Genomic DNA, 27,010 nt, shown 5'->3' with positions numbered 1-27,010 from the left:
AATGTCTCCACTCCTCCAAGGCTTGTTTCACTGCCAGTAGTTCACGATTGCCCACGTCGTAGTTCCTTTCCGCTGAGGACAATTTACGGGAAAAGAAGAAGAAAAGCGCTGGGATGGAGCTTATTATCCTTTGCAGCCCGCTGAGAGAGAACTGCCCCCACACCGAGGTTAGAGGCATCCACCTCTACCACGAACTGTCAAAGTGGATCTGTTATGGTGAGGATGGGAGCAGAGGTGAACATCTCCTTTAGAGCTTGAAAAGCGTTGGCAGCTTTGGAGTTCCATTCAAACGGGACATGAGGAGAGGTAAGTACATGTAGTGGGGAAGCAATAGAACTGACATTTCTGATGAAACGTCTATAAAAATGTGCAAACCCCAGAAACTGCTGTAGTTTTTTCCTGTTGACAGGAACTGGCCACGGCACTGACCTTGGCAGGGTCCATCTTTAGTTGACCGGGGGCAATGATGAAACCCAGGAACGATGTGGTTTGGACATGGAACTCGCACTTCTCTGCTTTAACATAAAGTTGGTTCTGTAGCAGGCGGTCGAGGACTTGACGGACATGCTGCTGGTGGGTTATGTTGTCAGGAGAAAAAATCTAAATGTCATCAAGATATACAAACAGAAACTTATTCAGGAAGTCCCCCAACACCTCATTTATGAGGGCCTGAAACACTGCCGGTGCGTTTGTCAAGCCAAAAGGCATCACTAGGTACTCATAGTGTCCACTAGGTGTGTTAAATCCAGTCTTCCATTCGACCCCCTCCCTGATTCTCACCAAATGATAAGCATTCCTTAAATCCAGTTTGGTGAAAATGTTGGCGTCTTGCAAAAGTTCAAAGGCGGAGGAGATGAGTGGGAGAGGGTACCTGTTTTTGATGGTGATTGCGTTCAGAGGGCTGTAGTCTATACAGGGACGGAGTGATCCTTTTTGTCTACAAAAAAGAAGCCCGCTCCCACTGGTGACGAGGAAGGGCGAATGAGTCCGGCCTGCAAGGAGGTCTCAATATAATTGTTCATAGCCTCCCTTTCGGGTCCGGAAAGAGAGTAGAGGCGACCCTTGGGAATTGGGGAGCCAGGTACCAAGTTTATTGCACAGTCAATAGGCCTATGTGGTGGCAGGGCAGTGGCTCGGGCTTTACTAAAAACCTCCTTTAGGTCCCAATAGCAACTGGGCACCTTGGACTTGTCAGGGAAATCTTGCTCCTGTACTTGGATAGCCTCAGTCATTTCTGTACATGCAATCCTTCTAGCATGGGGAGTGTTGTCATCAGTCTTATTGTCTCTCAAACAGAAATGCTTGCAGTCCTCTCCCCATCCCTTAACTCTCCCAGATCTCCAGTCTATGTGTGGGTTGTGCTTGACTAACCATGGGTAACCAAGAATAAGTGGATGCTGAGCAGAGTCAAATAAATGGAAAGTCATGTGTTCAGTATGTGTTGCATTTACAGTTACTTTAATGGGCATAGTACAGTGGGTAACGGTAAACAATAACCGACCATCCAGAGCAGAGGACTTTAACGGTTGCGTCAAAGGAATTAACCCACAGTTCCACTTCTTGGCCAACCCCCATTCCATTAAACTTCCATCCGCACCAGAGTCTATGAGAACCCCCTGAGTTAAAACATGTCTGTCTATTTTTACTTGTACCTGTGTCAAGGTACGAGGAGGGAATCCAGATGACAGTCGGCTCACCAGGGTCCTCCTCGTCCCTGATGAGCCCGATCTTTTGCTGTACATGAAGCCAGGAGGTGCCCCTGCTCCCCACAGTAAAAACACCTGCCCTCCTGAATGCGCCGAAGACGTTCCTCCGGAGTCAACTTAGCCCGACCCAACTGCATGGGCTCCTCTGAGACTCTAGGGAGCACTCTTCTCTCAGGAGGAATATCGGTAGGAGGTCTCCAGGCGGGACGATGGCTTGGTGTGTCCCCTTGGTGTCGAGGCAGACGTGCCACACTCTTGAACCTTTCTTTTTGTCTTTCCGCCAGTCTATTGTCTATTCGAACTGCCAGTGCAATGACAGAATCCAAGTCTTCTGGGAGGTCCAAAGGTATCAACTGGTCTTTAATGGAATCCGAAAGACCAGACAAAAAGGAGTCGAGCAGTGCTGCAGAATTCCAGCCACTATCTGCTGCAAGGGTCCTGAACTCAATGGCATAGTCCGATACTCTGCGCTGGCTCTGCTTAATCTGCATCAGTGCTCTGGCTGCCTCCCTTCCAGGAGCCGTGCGATTAAACACGTTGGTGAGAGTGTCTGTAAATACATCCAGCGAATTACAGGTAGATGAATCTCTCGCCCATTCGGACGTAGCCCAGGCCGCTGCTCCCCCCGTTAAGTGGCTCACCATGAAGGCCACTTTGGAGTGATCAGTGGGGAATGCAGCAGGGTTATATTTATAATGGAGATCACAATGAACAATGAAAGGGCGGCAGTCACCGGAATCTCCGGAGAATCGCTCTGGAGATGCCAGACGAAGCGGTGGAGCATGGAGTGGCACATGGTCAGCTGGAACAAAAGGTGTGTGAGCAACAGCAGGGTGCTGAGGGGATGAACCAGCTTCCAGGTGAGCGAGGACACGGTGTAGCTGTTCGGCAAGGTGATTCATCTGAGTATTGACGGAGGCTTGAACATTTTCCTGAAGGCCGGTCAGTTCCCTCACCCCCAGGTTGATGGCGCCCAGCTGCTCCTCATGCTGGTGTAGTCTTGTTCCTTGAGCTCACAGAGCTATCTTCACCGTCTCTGAATCCGCTGGGTCCATATTTTGGTCAGTTCGTACTGTTATGAACCGAGATACAGGACGCAGGACCCAAAAGCAGGATTCGGAGACAGATGTCCAAAAATAGAATGTTCTTTAAATCACAAACTAAATCGTACTTTCACAAAAAATAGAAAGTAGATAAAAAGCCAAAACAAAGTTGTACAGCAACCCAAAAACTCACTTGACAAAAGGTCTAAATCACAAGGTACGTATCAGGAGTCAAAAGGCCTGGGTGCTCACGACATGAAACATAACGAACTGACAAAGGAACAAAGAAACACCAGGGCTATATATATAGGTGAGGGGGATGGGCACAGGTGAAAACAATCAGGGCAGGGCCAAGCAATCTCACGTGTGGGAAACACACAAAGGCAGGAACTGTGGGATCTGAAATGACAGGAAAAATTACTTTCAAAATAAAAACATAAATAAACCTAACATATCTGTCGAGTCACAACAAATAACACACACCATATATACGTATGTTGCGATAAGAATGTTATTGCCATTACTTCCAATATAATAATATATCTACACATTCAAAGCAACACACTCAGTATTAACCCCTGTTGTGTTAAAGAGAGAAAACAAGATTTGTGTTTTTAACTTAACCAGAGATTGGTTTATAAAACCGGCAATGCTACTCTTCCAGAGCTAACCACATTTTTTACTCATCACTTAATTTTATAACTGAGAACATTATGTAACCTTTGAACACAACAGCAAACCAACATCTTTGATACATTTATTCTATAATAGATCCTGATGCTAGAAAGCAGGTTGTATTTCACATGGTGACAAATGCTTCCTCTTAAGAAGATTATCTCAATCTGTATTGACATGACATTACTGACATGACCTGGGAAAGGTTAAGGGAAATGTTTTATACTCACTTTACACTGTGACAAATGTTTGCTCTCATGGAATCAACCCAGGATCAGTTAACATTGCCGGTGTCACAGGGGTCATTTGAAAGAAAGCATAGGCAGGGATTGGACTGGTACCACCACCATTTCCCTGCAGAACCCAGCTGTCTGTCGCCTGCGAAAACACTCTGGTGTTTACATAACCATAGGATGACATCACTGAACACCTGTGCCATGTTTCAGTCAAAAAGGCACCGTGGTTGCTCACCTGCTCTCTGCTATGTAAGCAAACGTTCTAGCCTTTTTAGTTTATCATAGCCAGGCAGTGAAGGTTTTGATAACCTGGAAACAGAGGTGAAGATTTGAGGCGATAATCTCACAAGCTAAAATAGTTTTAGGCTGCGCTTTGCTTTGACTTGTATGACCTCATGTCAAAGTGTAGAAGTGAGTATGGATGTGAGACATGTTTCCCAAATCCAACCCAGCTTCAAAAGGAGAGTTAAACACAGGGTTGATGGGGTCATTTGACGTTAGGATAACTCTAAGTGTGTTTGTTTAAGTCACATTTTACTTAAAGCACTGATAAGTTGTACCAATATGCCACCATTTTAAATGCATGTGATTAAAAACATTTTCCTTTTAATACAGCTTTACTTTACAGTTAAAATGCTTATCTTATCTTTGACACACTGACATAATGTTGGGCCCCATCCAAATGTACCTTTATTACTACATTTGCAAATTAGATTAAAACGGATAAAGGTCAATACATTCATTTACCATCATAATGAATCAAGAATTGGCCCTTGTCCATCATTACATAGTATAGTGTTATGTCCACATTATATGAAATTGCTCAAAGATCTGTTTGATGACTACACTGACAGCCAAATGGATTTGCTTTTCATAATGAATGTCAATTACGACTTTCAAATTGCACATTAGAAAATGTGACTTGCTCTAGCTGTTGCTAATGCACAGCCATTCTGTGGTTTCACACTTTACTTAGTGGTAGCATAACACTCAAACTGCCAGAGTCAACATCAGAAAAACATCTCCGTTTACAGTTTAAACATGACATCAGTTATTGAAAGAAAGACTATAGTTAATCATCCACAATGTTTATCAGCTACTTTCCAGAAACACTGGTTAACACTCACATGCAATTTGGCTAGTGGCTATAGGTTTATTTCAAATATTGCACAACATATGCTGTGGGAAGGAAGGGTTGTATATTTTTTTAATGGACGCAATTATTGCTATTAACTTGCTATTATATGCACTATTGTTTTTTCTTTCATCAATCACTTACAACTCACCAAACTGTACATATGTTTGTTTCTTCAACATTCTGAAGCCATGTTTTCTTTTCTCCAACAAAACCTTTCAGTTTCTTCTTAAGTTTCCACACCCTGTCTTTTGTTCAAAAAAAGGTTAATAAGTTCACTCCATTTATCCTTTATTCTGTTCTATTCAGACATGCCCAAGCCTCCAGAAGAGGATGTCTTCACCCTTCCAGATGAGTACAACTTCACCCCGAGGAGCAAAAGAGCAGTGCTAATGAAGAACAAGGGTAATGAGAAGCTCAATGTGGAGACGCTGGTGGTGGTGGACAAGAAAATGATGGACAACCACGGCCACGAGAACATTACCATATATGTTCTCACTGTGCTCAATATGGTGAGGGAAACATAATTGTATGTACAATGTTACACATCATGAATTTAAAGTTTAAACTATATTGGCGGTGTAATATTTCCGTGAGATTATTTGCCTGCTGATTTTAGCATTTAGCTAGTATTCAACGAGTACAGCATGCAGAGATGCTTGCATGGTGGACTTAATCTTATGTTTATAAATAACAAATGTAATATAAGATGTGTTTTTTCTACTATATACCTCATGTCTTCTTTACAAAATGCAATCTTTACACAAAAAAGAAGACTCTTGCATATATCCAAGTATCAAACATCTTGATGACTGGATTAAATAACGGTTTTAGTTGGTCTGTCTTCAACATTGTCATTATTTAGCATGTTAAGACATTGGCGTAAAATTATGTGGAAGCAATGCATAAAGAGATTTCAAGTTTGCCATATCTTAGAGTGTAGTGACTTCCACTCTCCCTTATGAGAAGCACATATAAAAACATGAAAGTGATATCTCAGTGAGATCATTGCCATGACGCTCAAAGTGTCCACCCATCCTTCTCAGCTGATCTGAAAGCAAATTCCGTCACGCTTGTTTGGCTACTTAATGAGTGATTGACAAATCCAAAGATAATCCGTCTATTTTGAAAACACAGTTCCCTCTAGTAGAAACCAAGCTGGAGCAGTAATGGCTCGCCTCAGAGGAGTCACCTAACTGTAGTATGGAGTTTCACAGAAAACACCCATCCCCCTACCCCACCTGTCAGCTCTCATGGGTCTTTAAAGGTTATTTAATATTTGTGAAAAATTCAATATGATGTGCCTTTCCAGCCTTTGCATGGATTTATGTTTTCTTCGCAGCAGAGTGGAAAGACTTCAAAAGCGTTGATTACAAATGTAACACACCGTACATGATATAGCACACAACACTGAAGCTCTATGGAAACTGGTGATTGTTTCTATAAGGCAATGAAAACAAAGTGATTTCATCTATGTGTTGAATTTTACAAATGTGGAGCTCTGTCAAACAGCAGTGTAGCATGAGAGTTTAGTTTAAGTAAGTGGTTTTGATTGCCTCTTTGACCTCTGAGTTCTGCCTGAATTTGGTAACAAACCACAGCCATGTGTCTTCTCATGCGTCAGCGCAGTGGAAGACCAAACATCAGGAACATAAGGAACGAATGAGAGTGTTCCTGAAGGGGGGGAAAGGGCTTAGCTAGTGGCACCTGAGGTATTCACAGGGAGAAAGATAGAGAGCGAACAAGCGCAAAGGATCAGGAGTCTACCTTCAAGCCCAAAGTGTTATGATTAATGGTCAGATATCCGTTTTAGTACAAGAAGCTCAATTGAAAACAGCAGTTATGGCTGTCATAGCGATACCATCAAAAGAGATGTGTGTGTTTTTTTTCTACAGGAATGTGTGTTGTCTTATGCACTTGACACAGATGTCTCTATTGCATGTGTCTAAGTGGTGCACTTATTGGTCATCAGAACAAAAGTATCAATTTCAGGACTTAATATGTTGACAATAACCTTGATGAAATTGATAAAAATGTCTGTAGTTATTTTTAGCCCAGAATTGTTTGGGTCACTCGTACCTTTATTGTAGTGACAGTGTTGAAGGGATGATATATGTCAAATGGTCCTGGGCCAGATTCGAACCCTGGTCCTCCGCTAGGGAACCATCTCTTCCAACTGAGCTATACGACGACTCATGTACAGTAGGCTACTTTTTGAAGTAGTTGTAAGTTAAACATCTTTAAAGATACATGGACAAGTGAAATAGGATGCTAGTAAGTGCCAATTAAAAGTCATCATAAGGTCATGGCCATGGTATTTTAACAGTTATATATATACAGTTAATATTTTGATAAAAAGCTGCAAAAGTGATCTTTCTGACTTTCATGATGCAATAGATGGATGAAAGAGTTTTATCAGACTATTGTGTTAATAATATGTAATAATGTATTTGTACCTGCCTCCTAGGTTTCCAGTCTCTTCAAAGATGGTACAATTGGGGGGAACATCAACATAGTGATCGTTGGCCTTGTGCTTTTGGACGAAGACCAGGTAAGCATCACAATGCATGCTAGTCAGGTGAATACCTTAATATGTCAATAAGGAATCACTGAATTGCATTGCTGCATTTTTAAATGGTTTTGCAGATTGGAAAAAAAGATTCTCACATGAAAGGATTTGTATGTATCCAGTTAAAGGGACTTCAAAAACACTAATAACAGTGTGTTTCTCTCTGTGTTAGCTGTGTTCATGTTGGAGCTTCAGACACGAAAGGAATGCAAAGCACAAAAAACTGCAAAAAATGGTTTCTTTGTTTATTTGTTTTTATGCCTGAAGGTCCAGATCACTTTGTCTCTCAGATATTTTCCCGGGGTCGTCCCAACTACTAAGGACTTTTACAGTGGTTAATTATAGGATGTGCATTTCCTTGGATCTTTGCCCGATATAGGAGGGAAATTCTCTCAGAGCGGGAGATGGAAAGAAAGACAGCGTGAGTGCAAGAGAAAAGAAAGGAGAGGGAGAGAAGCAGAGAGAAACAGGTGGGGCAGGGTCAAAGACAAATAGTCAAGCAGGGCAGGAGAAGGGATTCTAGTTTCCATCCACCTGTGTTGTTAATAGATTTTATCTAACTTAAGAGCAAATTATCAGCGGGAGGAATGTGAAAAATGGCAATAAGGTCACAGATGTTTGTCTTTGTAGCAGAAACTCTTATCTGATAAGTGTCTTCTCTCAAATCTTCCTAGATCTCAAAAGAGTTTGGTAATTGAATTTATAAAGCAGGCAATAATCTGGCATAAAAAATATCAATGAATGTAATCACATTGCCTTCTCTTTGACATGTTTCTCATTTTTAATGAAGAAGACTAACATGCTCTCAGATTCAACCATAATGCAACAGTGTCTCTCTTTTTGCTTCCTCTTATCTCCTTATCTCACAGGATGGCTTGGTGATCAACCACCATGCAGACCACACACTGAACAGCTTCTGCCACTGGCAGTCCACCCTGGGAGGCAGGGAGGGCCGACACCACGACCACGCCATCCTCCTCACGGGACTCGACATCTGCTCTTGGAAGAATGAACCCTGTGACACTCTTGGTAGGCTTCATACCTCAACATTTAGAAGTAGATTCTGTAGTTACAAAATGCCTAAAAGGGTATTACTGATTTAAATGCTAAAATGACAAGGGTTGGTTGTGACTATCTTAACAAAGTCACATATATGCTATATGTCCCTATTCTGCTTTTGTTCCTTGGTCTTTTTAGAAGTATGCCATTTGCACTTGCTGTCTGTCCTTCTCTGGGAAGTTGTCCCTGTCCTCTGTCACACAGTGTCACACCTAGTGTCATATAAGCTAAACCAGATGTTCAAAAAAACTGCAGCTTTCAGATGTTTTAAACTCCACAGTATCAACCACTATACTGTATATACTGAGGTGAAAACCTATATGTTTTACAGCACAAGACAAGAACATATTACTGTTATGACCATAAAAAGCAATATTGAAAGGTCAAATCTGATTCACAAACACATTTATATCTGGATAAATGCAAGACCAGAGGAATATTAACCATAAAGTCAGTACATAAGACTAATGCTAATAATGTTTTCACTTAAATAATTTGAAAAAGTGCCCTTTAGCTATTAACTGTACAGACCAGACACAGCTACTTTGAACACAAACACACTCATTGAGTGTTAACCATCTAACAAACTAACAACAGCTTGTTTGTAATAATGACAATGCGAACACATTGTTGTCTTCCTCACTTTGAGAAAAAACGTCCATTGTGTGTCCCAGAGAAACACACACAAGCACATACACATAATGTGAAGCACACACCGGCTTCAAACCCCAAACTTGTGTTTTGACTTCAAAGTGTCAAAGTGAGGCTAGCATTAGCTCTAATCATTGCTATGAAAGCCCAGTTCAAAGGTCTGTGTGTCTTTCTATGTGTGTACATTCAAAAAATAGTTAGTTCTCCCAAAGGTGCAAGGCAAATTGACCATTCCAGCTACCAGTCAGTATAACTCAGTTTATTTGCATTACAGTTACAGCCCCTTCCCTCAATGTTTTTCTCCATAATTCAAAATATCAATGATCGACCTCTTTCCTGACACAAACAAAGTAAATAGCAGTTCTCACAGTCAATCTGCATGCTTGTGTTTAATGTCATTATTCACATTGGCAATGTAGGTACATGAGAACATAACTTTAGGGGGTTTACGCTTTCTGGAGAATGACTTTGAGCCATAAAATAACAAAACATAAGGCTAAACTCTCACTGAGACAAAAACATTAAGGGAGGCCCCGTTGGGTATTACTTTGTGATACAGAGCCAAGGGTGCCGTGTATGTGTGTGTATGTGCGTGTATGTGCGTGCGTGTGCTTTGTGCTTCCCATTTGAGAGAATCTTGTTGGAGCAACACATTTCTGGAGTTAGTCCAGAACATTACAATTCATCTTGAAATAAGTTTATCTAATTGTGTCTCTGGTTTTGCAGGTTTTGCTCCAATAAGTGGGATGTGCAGCAAGTACCGGAGCTGTACCATTAATGAGGACACAGGCCTGGGCCTAGCATTCACCATTGCTCACGAATCTGGACACAAGTAAGAGTTTTCTATCCCTCTCACGAGTGCATGTTTACAAAGAAGTGCTGGTAATTTAAGGCGTAAACCACAATGTCCTTGGTTTGTTTAGTACTACTCCACTTTGTCTCCCTCTCCCAACAGCTTAAAAACAAACAAAGTGAAAAAAGAACCAGGCAGAATATCGAATGTTCAACAATTGTTATGGAATTGTTTAACCCCACCTGAAGATAATCCTGTGCCATGCATTGCTTACAATTTACATTGCAGTCGAACATTTTATGTATTTTAAGTTTTTTTATCTCTGTGTGTAAAAAAAACCATAGTAATGCAATGTTGTGCTTACACATTGTTGCTACACCTTAACTTGGTTTGGCCAACTGTCTTTTACGGTTTGATTCAATAATATTGAAAATGTTTATGTATTTCATGAAGCATTTTCATTTGTACACACAAATAATTTGCACCTTTTTTCCACTCCCCAGTTTTGGAATGGTCCATGATGGTGAAGGGAACGTTTGCAAGAAGTCCGAAGGCAACATAATGTCTCCAACATTAGCTGGGCACAATGGTATCTTCTCATGGTCTGCGTGCAGCCGCCAGTACCTCAGCCGCTTCCTCAAGTAAGCAGACATTATTCTATTACTGCTATGCTTTTATTGTAGTGCTTGAAGAATATAAAAATATTTCAAGAAGCATTTATTGTTAATCATTACATGCATGGGTATCACTCATAAGATCTCCATCACTTACATACTGTATGGCACATTAATGTAATGAGTTATCGTCATGCCAGCCTATCTTAAGTGCTCATGCAACAAAGACATTAGGCCAAATCATTAAAAGAAAATTATTAAACCAATAGTCCCCCCTAGCAACTAGCCACTTTTAATTTGCATTGTGTTGATATTATTTAACATGTGTTCCTGAAAGATGAACATGTGTTGTAGAAAAAACATGTCTGCAGCGGACATATCAGTTACAAACACTGCTCTTATTCAAAGAGTGGCAAGGGAAAAACTGCACTTATGTTAAAACTATTACAGGACTTGCTTTACTTTTGAAAAGGAAGGACAAGCAGGCTGTATATATGGGAGTCTGGAATATATAGCTGACATAGCAACACAGTGATATGTGGTGCTGCTTTTCTCCAGGAGGTGTTGTTTTACAGACTTCATACTGTATGTTTTATGTGTCTGCGTACATGAGAGTAAACCTGTTTGAGGGACAAAGTCTTGTAAGTGTGTGTTTGTGCAATAAATGCATTTCCCTGCATTCAACCTGCTCATCCAAGTGAGGAAAACAAGCTACACAGACATAGCGTCCATGTGTCTGGCCATGTTACTATGTGTCTGTGCATGTGAGTGTGTGCTTGAAACTAGATAGTTTAGAACCAGTGCCCGCAACTAAATTTACCAGTGTGTTAACTGAACTGTCAGGTCTCCCCTCTCAGAGTGGTGGAGACAGACAGTGTATTTCCTCGCTGAGTTATTAGAGCTGCGGTGACCTCACCCTTGTTAGACCTGTCAGCCTTATATTAAACTCCCATCAACCCCTGAGGCCACGTGGAGGGGATCTCTGCACCACTGACACAACCAGGGGTCCTCTTCCTGTGCAATCCCTGAATGATAAAAGAAAAGAAAATACTGAAATGCTGTGCGTTTTCCTAATTGCAATCAACAGAATGTTATGATATTGAAATGTATGTGGCTAAATGTGTCTTGTTGAGTTAACTGAGACTCTCTAATGTCTCTACCTTAATCTGCAATGGAGGAGGAGTTTACATCACACTCACTTTAAGTCTGCCTCTCCTCAGTCAGCTATGGCAGAGAGGACTGGGCCAATGTTGTATGTATAGTCAGAGTCTTTATCGCTGCCTCTTTGTCATACTTAAAATGGATGGACAACTCTCATGGCAGGGGAAGCAAAATCCCCTTCAAAGCCACTTGAAGTTGTTTTTGTTTTGTGAGCACCATTGAATCCCATCAGAAAGTCAGTGATGCATAACAGTTAGAAGATTCTCTTGAGGTCCCATTTCTTTTCCCAGGGTCAGTCATGCCACAGAGGACACATTTTGGCCCATTGGTCACATCATGGCCAAATTCTGTGGAGATATCTCTGTGTTTTTGTTCAGCTTTTGTCTTGTATGTCTCTTGCAAGTTTGAGCTCTTAAGTGGTCAGTTTAGCAGTGTTCATCTGTGATCTCTAAAATTCACAGATTAAAAACGTCATATCTTGCTTTTGAACAAAATCTGAACCAAAACAGAGCTGTAAAAAAAACTGTTTGCCATTTTATGTGAGGGCTATGAGTCACATTGCTTGGCCTAAAACGATAGGATAGGATACCTTCAGGGAATAGTTGCTTTTCTTGTTTATATAATTTGTAACTATTTTTTATTATAACCAGCTGATGATTATCATGGCTTAAAGTGCTAAATGTTGTTAACACATTTTGATCCAACCTTTCAGAGTGGACACTTTACAAAAAGCTGCTGCTTCTCTGACAGCAATCTGCTCCGAGCTACATGGAGCATGTAGTGTTTGCCTGAATGCATGCTCTCCCATGGACCTTACTTTGGGGGCTGCAGATATGTGCACTGTAAATATAATGTATTTTACAGAGACATTATTAAGTGTATAATGTAGAATATCAGAATGTTGCACTTGTATAATCGCCATTGTTTTGTATAGACCCATAGGACCCATAAAGAAATTGAATATGTCTCACACACACACACACACACACACACACACACACACACACACACACACACACACACACACACACACACACACACACACACACACTTGTAATCTGCTAAAGCAATCATGACCACTCACTAGCACTATGAAAGTGTCCAAGATATGTTGCCTTTTCATGCCTTTCCACAATATTGTTGTATTACAGTATATTCCCCAAACTGCAGTGTATAAACTGTAAACCATCTCCGTATACCAGTGATATCACGTAACATTGGAAACCCCTGCTGGTATTAGGATTTGAGCAATATGGGCAGGGATTTTTTATGTCTGACATGTCATAATTGAGCCTGTGATGCTTTAAAACCCTTACTCTCAAGTTTTAAGTTTGGCAACTTTTTTTGTTACCATGGCAATACTTGTCAGCACTCTCCATAGTGATAAACAATGGAGCTTCACGCATTGATGCTCCCTGTTGTGAAATGTGCACAGCATGGAACTTTAAGTATCAGCTACCTTACATTTAGCTCTTAATCATGTGGGTGAATGACTGTTTGTGTTTGCACAGATGTTGTATATCAGAGTAATGATGAAATCCGCTTTATATTTTTCCCATACTTTCCTTTCCTGTCCACACTGACCAAAATTACCCCAACTTTTCCATGACTGCTTATTTTATTCTCCTCTCCTCCTCCAGTTCCGCCCAGGCCTTGTGCTTATCAGATGAACCCAGAGCAATCAAGGAGTATCGATACCCTGAGAAGTTGCCTGGCGAGCTCTACGATGCCGATACACAGTGTAAATGGCAATTTGGGGAGAAGGCCAAACTTTGCACCCTCGACTTTAAGAAGGTAAAGTAGATTTTGACTGAAATGTGACATCCAATAACCATTTAAAAACTTCCATGCTGTGTTTGAATTCCCTCTGGGGGGGTTTCTCAGCCCATCCACTGAAATTCAGTGCTTAATTAGTTTAAAACGATGTTATGGCAATTGTTTCTTAGGAAAAAGTAGAGAATGAAATTGAGAGCGGGATGGGGAGAATGATGTAGAGGAATAAAGGGAAGAAGGAAAAGAGCAACTGATTAGGATTACATTCCCTCATGTGAATACACACAGACAGATATGCATGAGTATGGTACTTCCTCTCTCTCTCACACACAATATAAACAGTGAGGGTTATAATGCTGCCCATGAAATACTCACTGGGATGGATGACTAAATATACACTGGAACATTGCCAATGGGAATCGCTCCTTGTTGCTATTCCCTTGGTCTCATTACGGCTGATGTTATTGGTTGATATACCCTGACTGAGTCCAGATAGGGTTTAGATTACTCCAATGTGTGTTGGCACTGTAAAGTCTGGTGTTCTTCAAGTATTGGTGTTCTTGCATCTGAATTTGAGATCTTCATGGGCCCAAACATGGTACCCAGCTGAACCTCACCTTGAGATGCACCTGACCTTCCAAAAAAGGACCATGGCACTAGGGGTGTTGAAAATAATCGTTTCTACGATGCATTGCGATGCGGCCGTGGACGATTCGGTCTCGATGCAGTGACGGAAGATAATCGGTTATAGAGTAGTAACGTTGCTTCCTGATTTTCCGGCCTCGGCAACGTTTTTTCTGTCACTTTAATATCAAATCGGTCGCTGACGCAGAGATCAGGGAACAGACGTGACAGCGGCACAGCAACACGGAGCAGTCTGCTTTATCCACCAACACAAGAACACCAGTCCAGAACCAACAGCAGAAGGACCCGCTCTCAATCACTCCGTGTCTCTGAGCCGCAGCGACACGGAGTGTGTGACAGGGATGTATGTTTTTCAAAAATAATCGCGTTACAATCATGTCAGGTTTTTGGTGGATTTAATTAAGTCTTGGATTGCAAAGTATGAATGTCCTCTAGCAATTTGCAGACGATATATACGTGTGTAAAGTTTGTGAAGGCAGGAGGAAAAAAGCTTCCGCGATCACCGTCTCCTCTCCGTTCCTCCAAGCCCCGCCCCCTCCCTGAAAATAATGAGTGACAGGCTGATAGTGACCCGATAGAAACTTTATTATTCACTTAATCACTGAGATATAATGAAGCTAATTTAATCTCATACATTCATGGGATTTATGTAACAGTAAAACAGAGAATGTGAGTGTGCACCCACATGCAGTATTTTTGTTTGTATATGCTGTTGTAAATACTCCTGTTGTCTGCTGTGTTCAGACTCAAGTCCTGTGTGTCATGCCACATTCAGGACATTCAGTGTCCTTTCTTAACAGAAGACCGTGGCTAGAAGCTGCAGCTAGACTGCAGAAGCATTAGCTTTTTGTTTTTGAGGATGGAACAACTTCACACACGGAGGCTAGACCTATACAATTCATTTATTTTGGTTTATAAATGAATGTCAAGACATTTATGTTATTGATTTCTGAAGCACTTTCTAAATAATAAAAAGAGAGTTCATATGTATTTACTGCATGTATGCATTGATGAAAAATAAGCCATGTGCAGTAATATAGAAAATTGAGGATGCAACGCATTGGTATGAATCGTGATGCACCGTGATGCACCGGGATATCGAACCGAATCGAATCGTTGACAGGATAATCGTAATCGAATCGAATCGTGAGACCAGTGAAGATGCACAGCCCTACATGGCACACAATAGTTCTGCTGAAAAACTCCACATATCCTGTTTATTTATTAATTGTGTCTATGGATCAGCCAGCAATGTTCCTGTAATAAATGAATTATGGTTTGGTTATATCTCCCCCTTGCAAGTTGGTGAATGGGACAGGACTGGCAAGAAGACAGACAAGTATTTGTTGTTCTTCTTCTTCTTCTTCTTCTTCTTCTTCTTCTTCTTCTTCTTCTTCTTCTTCTTCTTCTTCTTCTTCTTCTTCTTCTTCTTCTTCTTCTTCTTCTTCTTCTTCTTCTTCTTCTTCTTCTTCTTCTTCTTCTTCTTCTTCTTCTTGCTCCTCGAAAACAATACTTTTGAGGTTTTCTGTTTTATTGATGGTGGAAACATTTTGGGAAAGAAGCTTTCAAAATACCACATAAATTACTTCCTGGATTTAAACCCATGAGGAGCACACGTTATTCTACTTAGCGTTCTCATCTAAACATTGCAAGTATAATTTCAAGATACCTGAGAATAGCTCCCTCGTGGTTTTGTTTTCAGTCTATGTACTATCTTTGGTCTTGCACCTGCAGCAAGGTGCACAGGACCCAGAAATCCCCAAGCAACAATCACACTCACCGACTTTCCAGACACTTGTTACACAAGAAAATAACACCACGAGAATTGTCCTCAATGGTGCAATTCATCGTGCAATGAATTCATATTTCCCGAAACATTTTGGCAGGCCTTGTCAAGATACGGTACTGCCTGAGGAGCCAAATGATACTCTCTGCGGTGTGTGTGTGTGTGTGTGTGTGTGTGTGTGTGTGTGTGTGTGTGTGTGTGTGTGTGTGTGTGTGTGTGTGTGTGTGTGTGTGTGTGTGTGTGTGTGTGTGTGTGTGTGTGTGTGTGTGTGTGTGTGTGTGTGTGAGTGTGTGTGTGACAGAAGGCCATGTTTCTCAGGCGATGTGAACAGGGAAACCAGCCGGTCCCTTCAGAATGTTTCATAGAAGCTCAGCCATGACATCATGTCAAGTTTGTTAAGTCATTTGTGTCCTGTTAATGCACATCATTACCTACCAGTATCTCTGTTTATATCATGTGCAGGTTTAACTTTTTCTGACCATAAGATTAGCTGTATGTTTGGCAAGGAACATGTATGAAGATACGGACTGCAAATAACAATGTTATCATCATGTATTATCTATCTCATTGTTGGCTTTGTAAACAGCAGTAAATAAGAAGTAAAGTGTAACTCCTTGCGTTTGTTGTTCCAGGATATCTGCAAGGCTCTGTGGTGCCACCGTGTTGGGAGGAAGTGTGAGACGAAATTCATGCCAGCAGCTGAAGGCTCTGCCTGCGGCCCCGATATGGTGACTCAACACGTGTAATAGTGTGTGTGTGTGTGTGTGTGTGTGTGTGTGTGTGTGTGTGTGTGTGTGTGTGTGCGTGTGTGTGTGTGCGCGTGTGTGTGTGTGGGTGTGTGTGTGTGTGTGTGTGTGTGTGTGTGTGTGTGTGTGTGTGTGTGTGTGTGTGTGTGTGTGTGTGTGTGTGTGTGTGTGTGTGTGTGTGTGTGTGTGTGTGTGTGTGTGTGTGTGTGTGTGCGTGCGTGCGTACTTGCGTGCGTGTGTGTGGTGGAGGGGTTCTGGGAGATTGGCGCACAAGCTTTTTTACTTCAAGAGTGGCACCCTTTGACTGGCAGAAGAACCCATTCATTGCTTTTAGATGTTTTTATCCATTGCTTTGAGAATATTTGATGGGTCATAGAGACATTTCCAGCAGCTAGAAACCCCTTTCGTTAGGATGTTATGAATCATGTAAATAATGCGTGATATTTCCAGGGGGTAGCTTTGCCCTAATAACCTTTGTTCTGTTTTAGACAAAGGAGCCAAATTAAGGTTGCAATTTATACGCCTGTTTTGTCAAAAGAGGACACCATGTGTTTTTTTCTTGACTGTTGCCATCACACTGCTCCATGGCAACATCTTAACAAATAAATCCACACATGAAAGGAAGCAAAAAAGAGCCACTCATAAACATTTCTTTGCAGTTGTGTTGAAAATATGCCCAATAACACAATTCCAAAAAACATTGGAAGTGACAGCTTGCAGATTCCCAGCACAGAATTAACGAACTGGTCTGCAAAAGAACAATGAAATAAGTTAATTTAATGGATTTTCTGCTTTAAGGCATCAGTTGTTCCAGCTTTTTTTCTCCACCCTGCTTGGTATTATCAGCTGTGTGACATTTCGAACACGAGGGATAGAGCTTGTTAAAAAAAGTCTCACACACAGACCATCGCATAGATTCCTCCTCAAAGGGATACCACCGACCTCAGGGTGATTTAATTACACTTGACAAAGCGTGACAGTATTTTATAAGGTGAACAGGCCAAATTAATGGAGCTGCTATAAAAGCAGCATTTATTGAGGGCTTTAGTATTATTAGTGCAGTTTATACCACTTAGTTTGGCTATTTCGAAACAAAAGGCCTTGAACAGTGAGTGACGCTGCACTTCTTAAACGGCCTCTTTTTACACACCAAGATCTTTGTTCCCATGCAGACTAATAAATCAACTTGTGAGCAAAGAGTTTTGTAATGTTTTAGATGTGGGTTCATTTGAGTGCAGTGTCAGTAGAATCTCTTTTTTTTATAGTGTACCACACTCTCCCTTCATTATTTTACCTCAGGGAGCAGCTGCAATTGGTTTGTTGCTGACATGGCATTGGGGCTCAGGCCAGAAAGCAATCTGTGCTCTTTATTTATTCTTTGTTTCTTTCATTACTTCTTTCAAGATGATTCTCCCACAAAGGCTCGCTCTTGCTCTTACCCTCCCTCCCATGTCAGCCCATCATCCACATTTGCTTCTCAATATATTGAACTTGATGGTTTAATCCCGCCCTCTCCCTCCACGGGACAATTAACCGAACACAAACAATGACAGGCTCACTTAGGAATCCGTGGCACTCAGCCGCAGGGGGAAACTGAGGCGAAATCAGCTGTTCTAGTTCTTAGTCAAGGGCCACAAGATTAGTTGGAGGGGTGTGTGAAAGGGTGTACGCAAACGTCTGTCTCATGGCAGGCACAAGCACAAAGTAAAAACAAGAACAGTGGAATAGTTGCCACCCTATCTATACTAATGCATTGCGTTGTGTGTGTACAGTGTGTGTTTGTGTGCTTGCAAAGGTTAGATTACTCAAAGGCAAACTGGACTGGGTATATTGTGACTGATGTCATCTTCTCATGTACAAATCCAGTTTATTTTCCTCCAGGGATGAGCTTGTGACATAATGTTGCTTTAAGTAAGTCTAGATTCTGCAGAGTAGTTTCAAATTAAATGTAGGGATTTCGAGGTGAGTAATGCTCATTTTTTCTTTTTGAAATGTGATTGGTTAATAGCTCAGTCTTTTTTGTGGCACATGCACTCAATAATTTGATTCAGAAACGTAAAGATGAGCTTCCGTAGCACCTCGATCAACTTGTGACGTAAACTGTCAAGACAAGCTGGAGGAGCCTGTGCAGAGGGGGGTGCTATCTGAGGAGGTCGTTATGACCCCAATGAAGCTCCTCTCTGCAGGGTAAGATGAAGCAGCTGGTTATTACTGCTGAGCTTCTTATTTTGTTTACGAAGATCTCTCAACACTCCATAGATCAGATTGCAAGGAGAATTTTGCCTCACCAAATTAAAAAACATTTTTGAAACACACACAAATCTGCCAGTTCTGGTTCAATTGAGGTCATTTTACCATAGCCTTAAAGTAGTTATAATTTCAGTACTTTTGCAGATAATTAATCGTCTGTTTTAGAACAACCATTTTACAAGATGTTTTTAGCAGTGAAGAAACATTACAGTGATTTGTGGCAACAATTCTTGAACCAGTTTTATGCTTTCATTTTGTTTACTGCTCTTATAAAATAAAAAGGAAAGTTGGGAGGAAAAAGCAAATATTAAATACAGTGTAGGTCAACATGACAAGCAACTATGACAGACTTTCCCAGTAGGAGAGTATCCTTGTCAGGTATGAGACCGTTTTTCCACATTTCAGTTGCGTGTTTGGCTTAGCTTAGTTCATTCTAGTTGAGACAGCTAAAGGTAGAGGCTGTCCAAACAGCAACACAACTGAAGATTCACTGATTGATTGTGAGCAGGACTGTACCACAACCTTTTATACTGTTAAACCTAAAAGCTACATCTTACAGACCTTGCATTGTTAGACAGAGCGTCATTGTAAAGAAGATAAAAGGCATGGTCTTGTCTTTAAGTTTTTTACACTTCTTTGACACTTTGCTATTTCCACGCCTCCCCTCTCTTTCACTCATGATTCCTCTCTCTGTTTCTCCAGTGGTGTCGTAGGGGACAGTGTGTTAAACAGGGTGACGAGGGCCCGAGGCCTCAGCATGGCCAGTGGTCAGAGTGGTCGTCCTGGTCTGCCTGCTCACGAAGCTGTGAGAGCGGAGTCACCTATCGAGAGAGGCAGTGCAACAACCCCAGGTAGAGACACACAGGAACAATGGTCACAAACAAACGTAAAGCCCACCTCTAAAGGTGAGCTTTGACTTGTTGTGCAAAACAATTTGAATCACTATGTTCTTCTGTCATTTTGAGGACAAACTGAGTGTCCATATTTTCATACAGAAATAGTCTCTACAAATTGTGATTGCTTGACTCAAGACCAACAGTATATTAACACATGGGAAGATAACTCACATGGGTCTGCGGCTTCATCACTTATCTGTACACTTAGTCCCCCTACTCATCAGTCACTCAGGATTATTTGCTCTGCCAGTCAGAAAGGGGGCCCTATCCCACATGCTGGGGCCTCCTCTTTATCATGTTATGCCAAGACCCTGACAAGTGGCAGGTTAAATTAGACAGAGAGTGATTCAGGAGAAAGAGAGAGATATGGTGGAGGGAAATTACAGGCAAGGGGAGAGAGGGAAAAACGGGGGTGGGGGGGAGTTGGTGTTAAGAGATGACATAGGAAGGATTAAAAAAGTGAAAGATGAAATGCAGAGATATAAAGGGAGGAATCTGAGAACGAGAAAGAGATAAGTGACAATGTGATTAGAGGGCTTATAGAAGGTGTAATTGTCTCATGGAAGGGATTTTGAGGAACCTAGCCTGGGGATATACACCTGTGATTGGAGAAGCCCTCACAAAGGCACAGTCATACATACTGAAGAGCACACACCTAGTCATGCTGGTACACAGAATGGCAACTAATTCAGTCCTTCTCTGCAGACCTTCATATGGAGGGAAGTTCTGTGAGGGCTCCTCCAAGTCATACAAACTCTGCAACACTGAGGATTGTCCCCACAACACCTCCGACTACAGAGCACAGCAGTGTGCAGAATTCAATGGCAAACAGTTCAGAGGATGGTACTACAGCTGGAGGCCGTACACCAGAGTGGATGGTGAGACAAAAATGGTTCAAATAAAGATTTGAAACGGTAAAGAAAAAGTCTGGGAGGGAGTTTTCCAAATGATTTGCTTGTTGGCCCTTGTGGTTATTTTCTCTCCTCCCAGATCAAGATGTCTGTAAGCTGTACTGCTTTGCTGAAGGCTATGATTTCTTCTTCGCCCTGGCCAGCAAAGTCAAGGATGGGACACTCTGCTCACAGGACAGATCTAATGTCTGTATTGACGGACTGTGTGAGGTAATATTTTCAAGTAATTACAATATTAACTTTATGTTAACCTTCTAAAAATAGTCTTTGCAGGTGCCTCAAGAAACAAAGCAAAGCCAAAGCAGGATATTCCAAGGCAAAATAACAACAGAAAGCCAAACAATAGGGCCCCACTGATAGAGTCTATGGACTGAAGTGGGACAGAAACATTTCAACAAAAATACATAGAACGCAAAAACATAGAAAACAAAAGATGAATGAAAATATTTATTTTTACAACATACCAATAAAATAATGTTGGACATAAAACAAAAGTCTATAAAAATGGGTTTCAGGATAGACAGACATTAGCAGGTTTGACTGAAGAAAGATTTCAAAGTGTTGTGGAGTTAGTAATTGTTAGATTATTTTTGAAGATGTTATCATTCATAAAGTCTTTGAAGTTGAGCTATAACATCTAAGTGTAACATCAATGGACATCCTTGCTGTTCATTTTTACGATGTTGCACACATGAGGGATGGTGGTTCAGACAGATTCATTTTTTTGTTGGTGAAATTCAATTATGTTTTTTCATCTACAGAGAGTGGGCTGTGATCGTGTTTTGGGCTCCACAGCTGTGCCTGATGCTTGTGGTGTGTGTCAAGGAGACAACTCCACCTGCAAGATCTTCAAAGGACAGTACACAAAGCAGCATTATACCAACCGTGAGTATGTAGTTGAATTGTTCAGTTCATTGGTTTTCAGGGGAAATATTTTAAAGGCTACTGAATTGTTTGCTTATCCCAACTGTAATTGCGTGCCTTTTAACATTTTAACCTCTTAAGCCCTGAGCCTGTTTTTCAGGTTTCAGGCTCGAAAATGCCACTAACACAACAAAAACGATATCTTCACTTCTAAAAGGGGTAAATTAATAATCTTTTCTCTCAAAGCAAGGTTACATCTGTGAGTTGGATGTAGAAGTGTCAGAATCAATATAGATGTTTTTATTTTAAAGTAAATTCAGATGGAACACAGTAAAAACATGTAAATGGTAATGTCCGAGTAAGAAAATCCATTACTTATAGTGAAAACCACCCTTGAATGATGGGCTAGTAGACTAAAAGCTTTAGGAATCCAAACTATAACATATAATAAGTACCCTGTATCAAGATTGATGCAAAACAAGTGAAATTTGACCTTTTTAGAGAGGTTTAGAAAAATAAAGTCCAAGCGGACTCACCTCTGGGTTATTTGGGAACCATCAGTTCCATTTGAACTTTTTCACTGTAAAAATCATTTTATTACTTTGAATTATCACTATAGGTATTCATTCCATCCAAATACAACTGTTGTGAAAAAAATTAAAATAAAATAAAACATAGGCCTACTCTGTTATCCTCTTACAATGAGCCTCTGAATTAGCCCCGAGCGAAAAATGCTAACCTATTACTGCACCGAAAATCACTCCTAGCTCCCTTATTACTTATCCTAGCTGCACATCCAACACATTGTTTATGATCGTAAAGACACAGAATCTAACGGTGCCCACCTCAACACTGAAAGATACAAACTCGCGACGTTATCAACAAAAACGTACATCAAAACAAGTGGCGCTAGCGCTAATGCGCTAGGCTAACATCGCTCACCTTCCTCTTTGTCTGGTCTAAACTGATCTTCAATGGCATTAAAACGATAAAAATGATGATGTAGTTAATCCATAGGTTAATATCCAATGTGGCTGTGTCTCCTTTGAAATGTTCTGATAATCTATAAGCAATAAAACTGCAATTCCGTTATCTGCTGTCCGCTCTGTGCTCCATGCGCTGTGGGTCCTGCAATTCCTGCTTCCTTACGTAGTAAACAATAATTAAAGTCTGCTGCGTAATGTACTTAAGCTGGCTGGCATTCTTTATACTAGGGGTGCACCGAATGGGAAATTATTGGCCGAAACCGATACCGAAAATAGGAAACAGTTGGCCGAAAACCGAATGCCGAAAGGCCAAAAATGATTAATAGAAATATATATATATATAATTAGGGCTGGGACTTTAACGCGTTAATTACGATTAATTAATTACACAAAAATTAACGCGTTAAAGAAATTAACGCATTTTAATCGCACTTTAATCGCACTTATTTTTGCACAGCGGAACGTTTCTCACTGGATGAGTTTCAGGCGTACCGATTATACTGGAGCACCAACTAACGTTCATGACTTCAGCATGGGACTTCAAACAACAACAAACCACGGTGAACAATAGTCAAACATGAACGAACAAGCTGATGAGACCGCTTTGGTCGGCCCCGTGGATGGGACATTTTGTTTTAAAAAACGGACGGATGGAAGCGTCGATAAGAGCACGGTTGAGTGCAAGTTATGCAAAAAAGAATGTGCATATCACCGCAGCACATCAAGCCTAAAGTATCACCTAAATGCAAAGCATGTAGCAGCTAGCGTGGACGTTAGCCCGACTCCGAGTGCAAGGAACCACACCCTGACCCAACCCACACTCAGCCAGATGACTGGTTTCAGGGCCAGGATGAGTAAGTCCACGTCTGAGAAAATAACCAACTCCCTAGCTCACTAATACAGGGCTCGACATTAAGGACTGCCCGATGGCCCGGGGCCATCTAGTATTTAGCTCGGGCAATTAAGCCTCACCTGCTGGTTGCCCGATCGGGCAACCTATTATGCCAGTATCATGCAGCTCGCGGATCCAGTAATGAGTGACCCGACAGTAAAACTAAACATATCTACAGTATAACTAGTTTAGGTAGTTTGAGAGGTAATTAAAATAGCTACGTGTGATATTCTAACCTGAAGTGTGTGTTACTTTTGTTCCGCTCACCGCTGCAGCTGATCTCTCTCTCCCGTCAGATTAGACTTCACTCGCGTTTATGTCCATATCGATCAGATCCAGCTAGTTCTAGCTAATGATAGACTACCTGCTTATTAAAAGACAACTACACAATAAGTGTCGCTATGCAACTGGATGAGGCCACAAAGTATAGCACAGCATTATGCATTTGTTTACATGCCCACCGGAGCCCCGAGGCATTACCAACAGATCAACGCACAATCAACCCATACAGGACATCTCTTTCTCCACATTAAGTGTTAGACATTAGAGTTGACTATTCTTGTCTGTCACATAAGTGGCGCAACTGAAGCGGTATTGCTCTAAAGGGAAATGATTTTGAACGAAGATATTTAGATTTGCCGGCTAACGGGAACTCTGACGTGTGCTTCGCGGATGCGCTCGGCTCCTCTCGACTGCTGCTCGGGTCTGCTCGGTCAGCTTCCGGATGAGGAGGCATTCGTTCGACCAATTTACAGTAGTTAACATTACAAACATTTTTAACAGGGGCCATAATAGTGTAAATAATGTTTGTTTTGGCAGTTATAACTGAATGTAATGTTTTCTACTTTTTTCCATCTGGGAAGGCATTTGCCTTCATCAGATAGAAAGTGTTTTGACCAACAACTTAAGTGTTTCTTATAGCTATGCAGGAAGCGAGCAAACACAAACAAGAACAAACAAACAAGTGAAATGAAGAATACAATTGAAATTGTACAATATAATATTGTGGTGGTTTATCTTATAATTCAGTCTAGAGAATGCACCAGACAGCATCTAAGACCTGCAAAAATGAAAAAATGTCTAGGGGGAGGCCCCCCAAACCCTTCGTGCCATTTCGTCCGCATGCATTTTTCAGGGCAATCTCTATTGGGCTCAGGGCCATCTGTAAATTAGCTTAGATGGCCCTGTGCTTACAAATGCGATTTTAAAAAATGTGATTAAAAATGCGATTAATTTCGATTAATTAATTACAAAGCCTCTAATTAATTAGATTAATTTTTTTAATCGAGTCCCGGCTCTATATATAATGTATACATTTTTTACCAATGTTGTTCAGCTACCTGATTATGGAAATAGACATGATTATGGCAAAACATAACTTAAATAATAATCACTATTATGGGTCCATAAAACATTTATTCAGCACTTTTGAACATTTGTACATTTATTTTCTCTGTAGGATAATAACTACAACAAAGTGCATTCAGAACAAAGCCAAGGGGCTTTAAAACAGCATAAACATCTAGGCCAGTAGGCCTACAACAAAATAGTGTCAACAACAACAACAACAACAACAACAACAACAACAACAAATGCACCTATAAGTGCATGCATACAAATGTGCAAACTGGATAAATCCACATGAATGTAACTATAGTATTTACAAATGAAAGCTTATGATAAGCCTATGATAAGCCAGCCTTGTCTACTTATTAAGGAAACGTGGGAGGTTCTTTTTAATGAACAGTAGCTTCTCTGCTTTATCAGCCATGAGTCTGTTCCTCTTCTCATCAAGCACATGAGAGGCAGCGCTGAACAGTCTCTCGCTGTCAGTGCTTGTGCATGGAGCACTCAAATACTTGCGTGCCACCTTGGCCAGGGGGGTATACTGCGAAGCAGGATTTTCGCTTAGCCGGCTAAATTCAGGGAAAACTCCGGCTTTCCGGTCCTACGAAGCTGGTTCTCTTTTTAGCAAGCTAGATCTCCATGGTAATATATGCTAAGCAGCTAACCTGGTCGGGACCAGGTTAGGTTGCAGGCTAAGAGCTCAACTCAGTGAAAGCACCGCCTGCTGACCAATCAGAGCTCAGTGTGCGGAGTTTAAAGCGATCAAGTCATATTACAGGAGAAAGGAAATACAGAAAAACTGCCGTCGCAGGAAAGACGGCCGGCAAAAATCACCGACTGTGTGAACGTGAACATTAATAGAATATCACCTCCCATCTTCAGAGCAATCTGACTATTATAACATTAGCGTTAAGAAAGCTTACTTAAATATCGGCCACAACATAAGTAACCGGATCAGAGTACATTAGTACAGTCCGCGGCATATCACTTCATAATGTATCATATCTCTCCTTATCTGAGTCAGCTGAGCCGTATCTGGCCGTGCAACACTCACAGTGTCACATACTGTATGCAGAAGTATTATTTTAAGCAACACATTAAGTTGACGAAACACTCGAGACAATTGTAATTGAAGTCAGATCGTGTTTTAGACGGGGCAGTGATATCATAAACCTGTTAATGTACGCATTCAAACACTTTTTCTTTTACCAGCTGTATTCACCTTGCAGGTGCAGCTATGTGGCTTTTATCCTGGATAAAGTGTTTAAGTCATGGATGTTTAAAGTTTAACTTCTTCATTTTTGACTAGTATTAAAGTTCACTTTTCATTCAGGAAGTATGACGCTGCGCTGTCAGTGCGCTTCTCCATGTTTGTGATTGGTCGAATGCTCCAAATACCACCCCTTTCATGTGAACGCGCACCTAACTAGATAGGACACGGCTGGCTTGAGCGATCCACTTGATAACCAGCGTCGTAGTACAGTTTAGCGAGAGCGCGTATGTTTTGGATTAAGCCAACCGGCTAACTCAAACATATCCAGGTTAGGTTGAACCAGGTTCGCAGTATAGGCCCCTGGTCAGGAAAGCGGTCTTGTTTGTTTCTCCAGTATCCAAGAGGGTTCTCGCTTCTGGGGATGGGTACTTCTGAGAGATAATCATCTAACTGTTGAGCGGTTGAGCTTGTCACCAGCCTGGCATTTGAGAGGTTTGAGAGAATAAGATTGTATTTAAAATAGGGACAGTGCATAATGAACATTTAGTCAAATGTATATTTACGCATGCCAGATCACTTGGCAGACAAATAAAATCATCTGACATGTCAAAAGAAATTACAACATTAAGAGCATATTACATAGCAGCACATACAGTACTAATAAATATCACATTCAGTAGCACATAGTACAGTAAGTAACCAAGTCAGAACAGAGTAGCCTACCTATTTGGGGTAGTATTCTCTTCCATGATCTCGTTGAACATATCAGACAACGAGGGTGGTTGCCCCCTCTCCTCCTCCTCCTCTGCTGTAGACAGACGAGCCCTTTTTTCTGTGGTCTGCGTCACGTCTCCTGTGCTGTGCGCAGCAGCCTCCTCTCGTGGGTTCTCCTTATCCAACACAGCCTGGATCATGTCTCGTGCGCTTTGCTTTTTCCCCGCATCAAAATAATTGTCTTTATATCGCGGGTCAAGTACAGTCGCGATACAGTACAGGGGATCAGAGTAGATATCAGCAAAACGTGTGTTGACAGACTCCAAGAGTGTACTTTTCATAGTT

The 27,010-nt window shown here is 41.3% G+C and overlaps 1 protein-coding gene across 1 annotated transcript in view; it reads left to right on the top strand.

Annotated features, from left to right (window-relative positions):
• Positions 1-27,010, top strand: part of LOC117460384 (A disintegrin and metalloproteinase with thrombospondin motifs 16) — an 83,029-nt gene that overhangs the window by 34,382 nt on the left and 21,637 nt on the right. Inside the window, exons 5-15 of the mRNA XM_034101764.1 lie at positions 5,105-5,307; positions 7,263-7,346; positions 8,234-8,393; positions 9,801-9,906; positions 10,371-10,508; positions 13,283-13,436; positions 16,479-16,574; positions 19,545-19,693; positions 20,444-20,616; positions 20,729-20,859; positions 21,411-21,534. Coding sequence (XP_033957655.1) covers positions 5,105-5,307; positions 7,263-7,346; positions 8,234-8,393; positions 9,801-9,906; positions 10,371-10,508; positions 13,283-13,436; positions 16,479-16,574; positions 19,545-19,693; positions 20,444-20,616; positions 20,729-20,859; positions 21,411-21,534 — 1,518 coding nt within the window. The remainder of the gene's footprint in view (positions 1-5,104; positions 5,308-7,262; positions 7,347-8,233; positions 8,394-9,800; positions 9,907-10,370; positions 10,509-13,282; positions 13,437-16,478; positions 16,575-19,544; positions 19,694-20,443; positions 20,617-20,728; positions 20,860-21,410; positions 21,535-27,010) is intronic.

Source organism: Pseudochaenichthys georgianus, chromosome 16 (assembly GCF_902827115.2).
Source record: "Pseudochaenichthys georgianus chromosome 16, fPseGeo1.2, whole genome shotgun sequence".
NCBI classification, from domain to species: domain Eukaryota; kingdom Metazoa; phylum Chordata; class Actinopteri; order Perciformes; family Channichthyidae; genus Pseudochaenichthys; species Pseudochaenichthys georgianus.
This window is presented reverse-complemented; position numbering and strand designations above follow the sequence as displayed.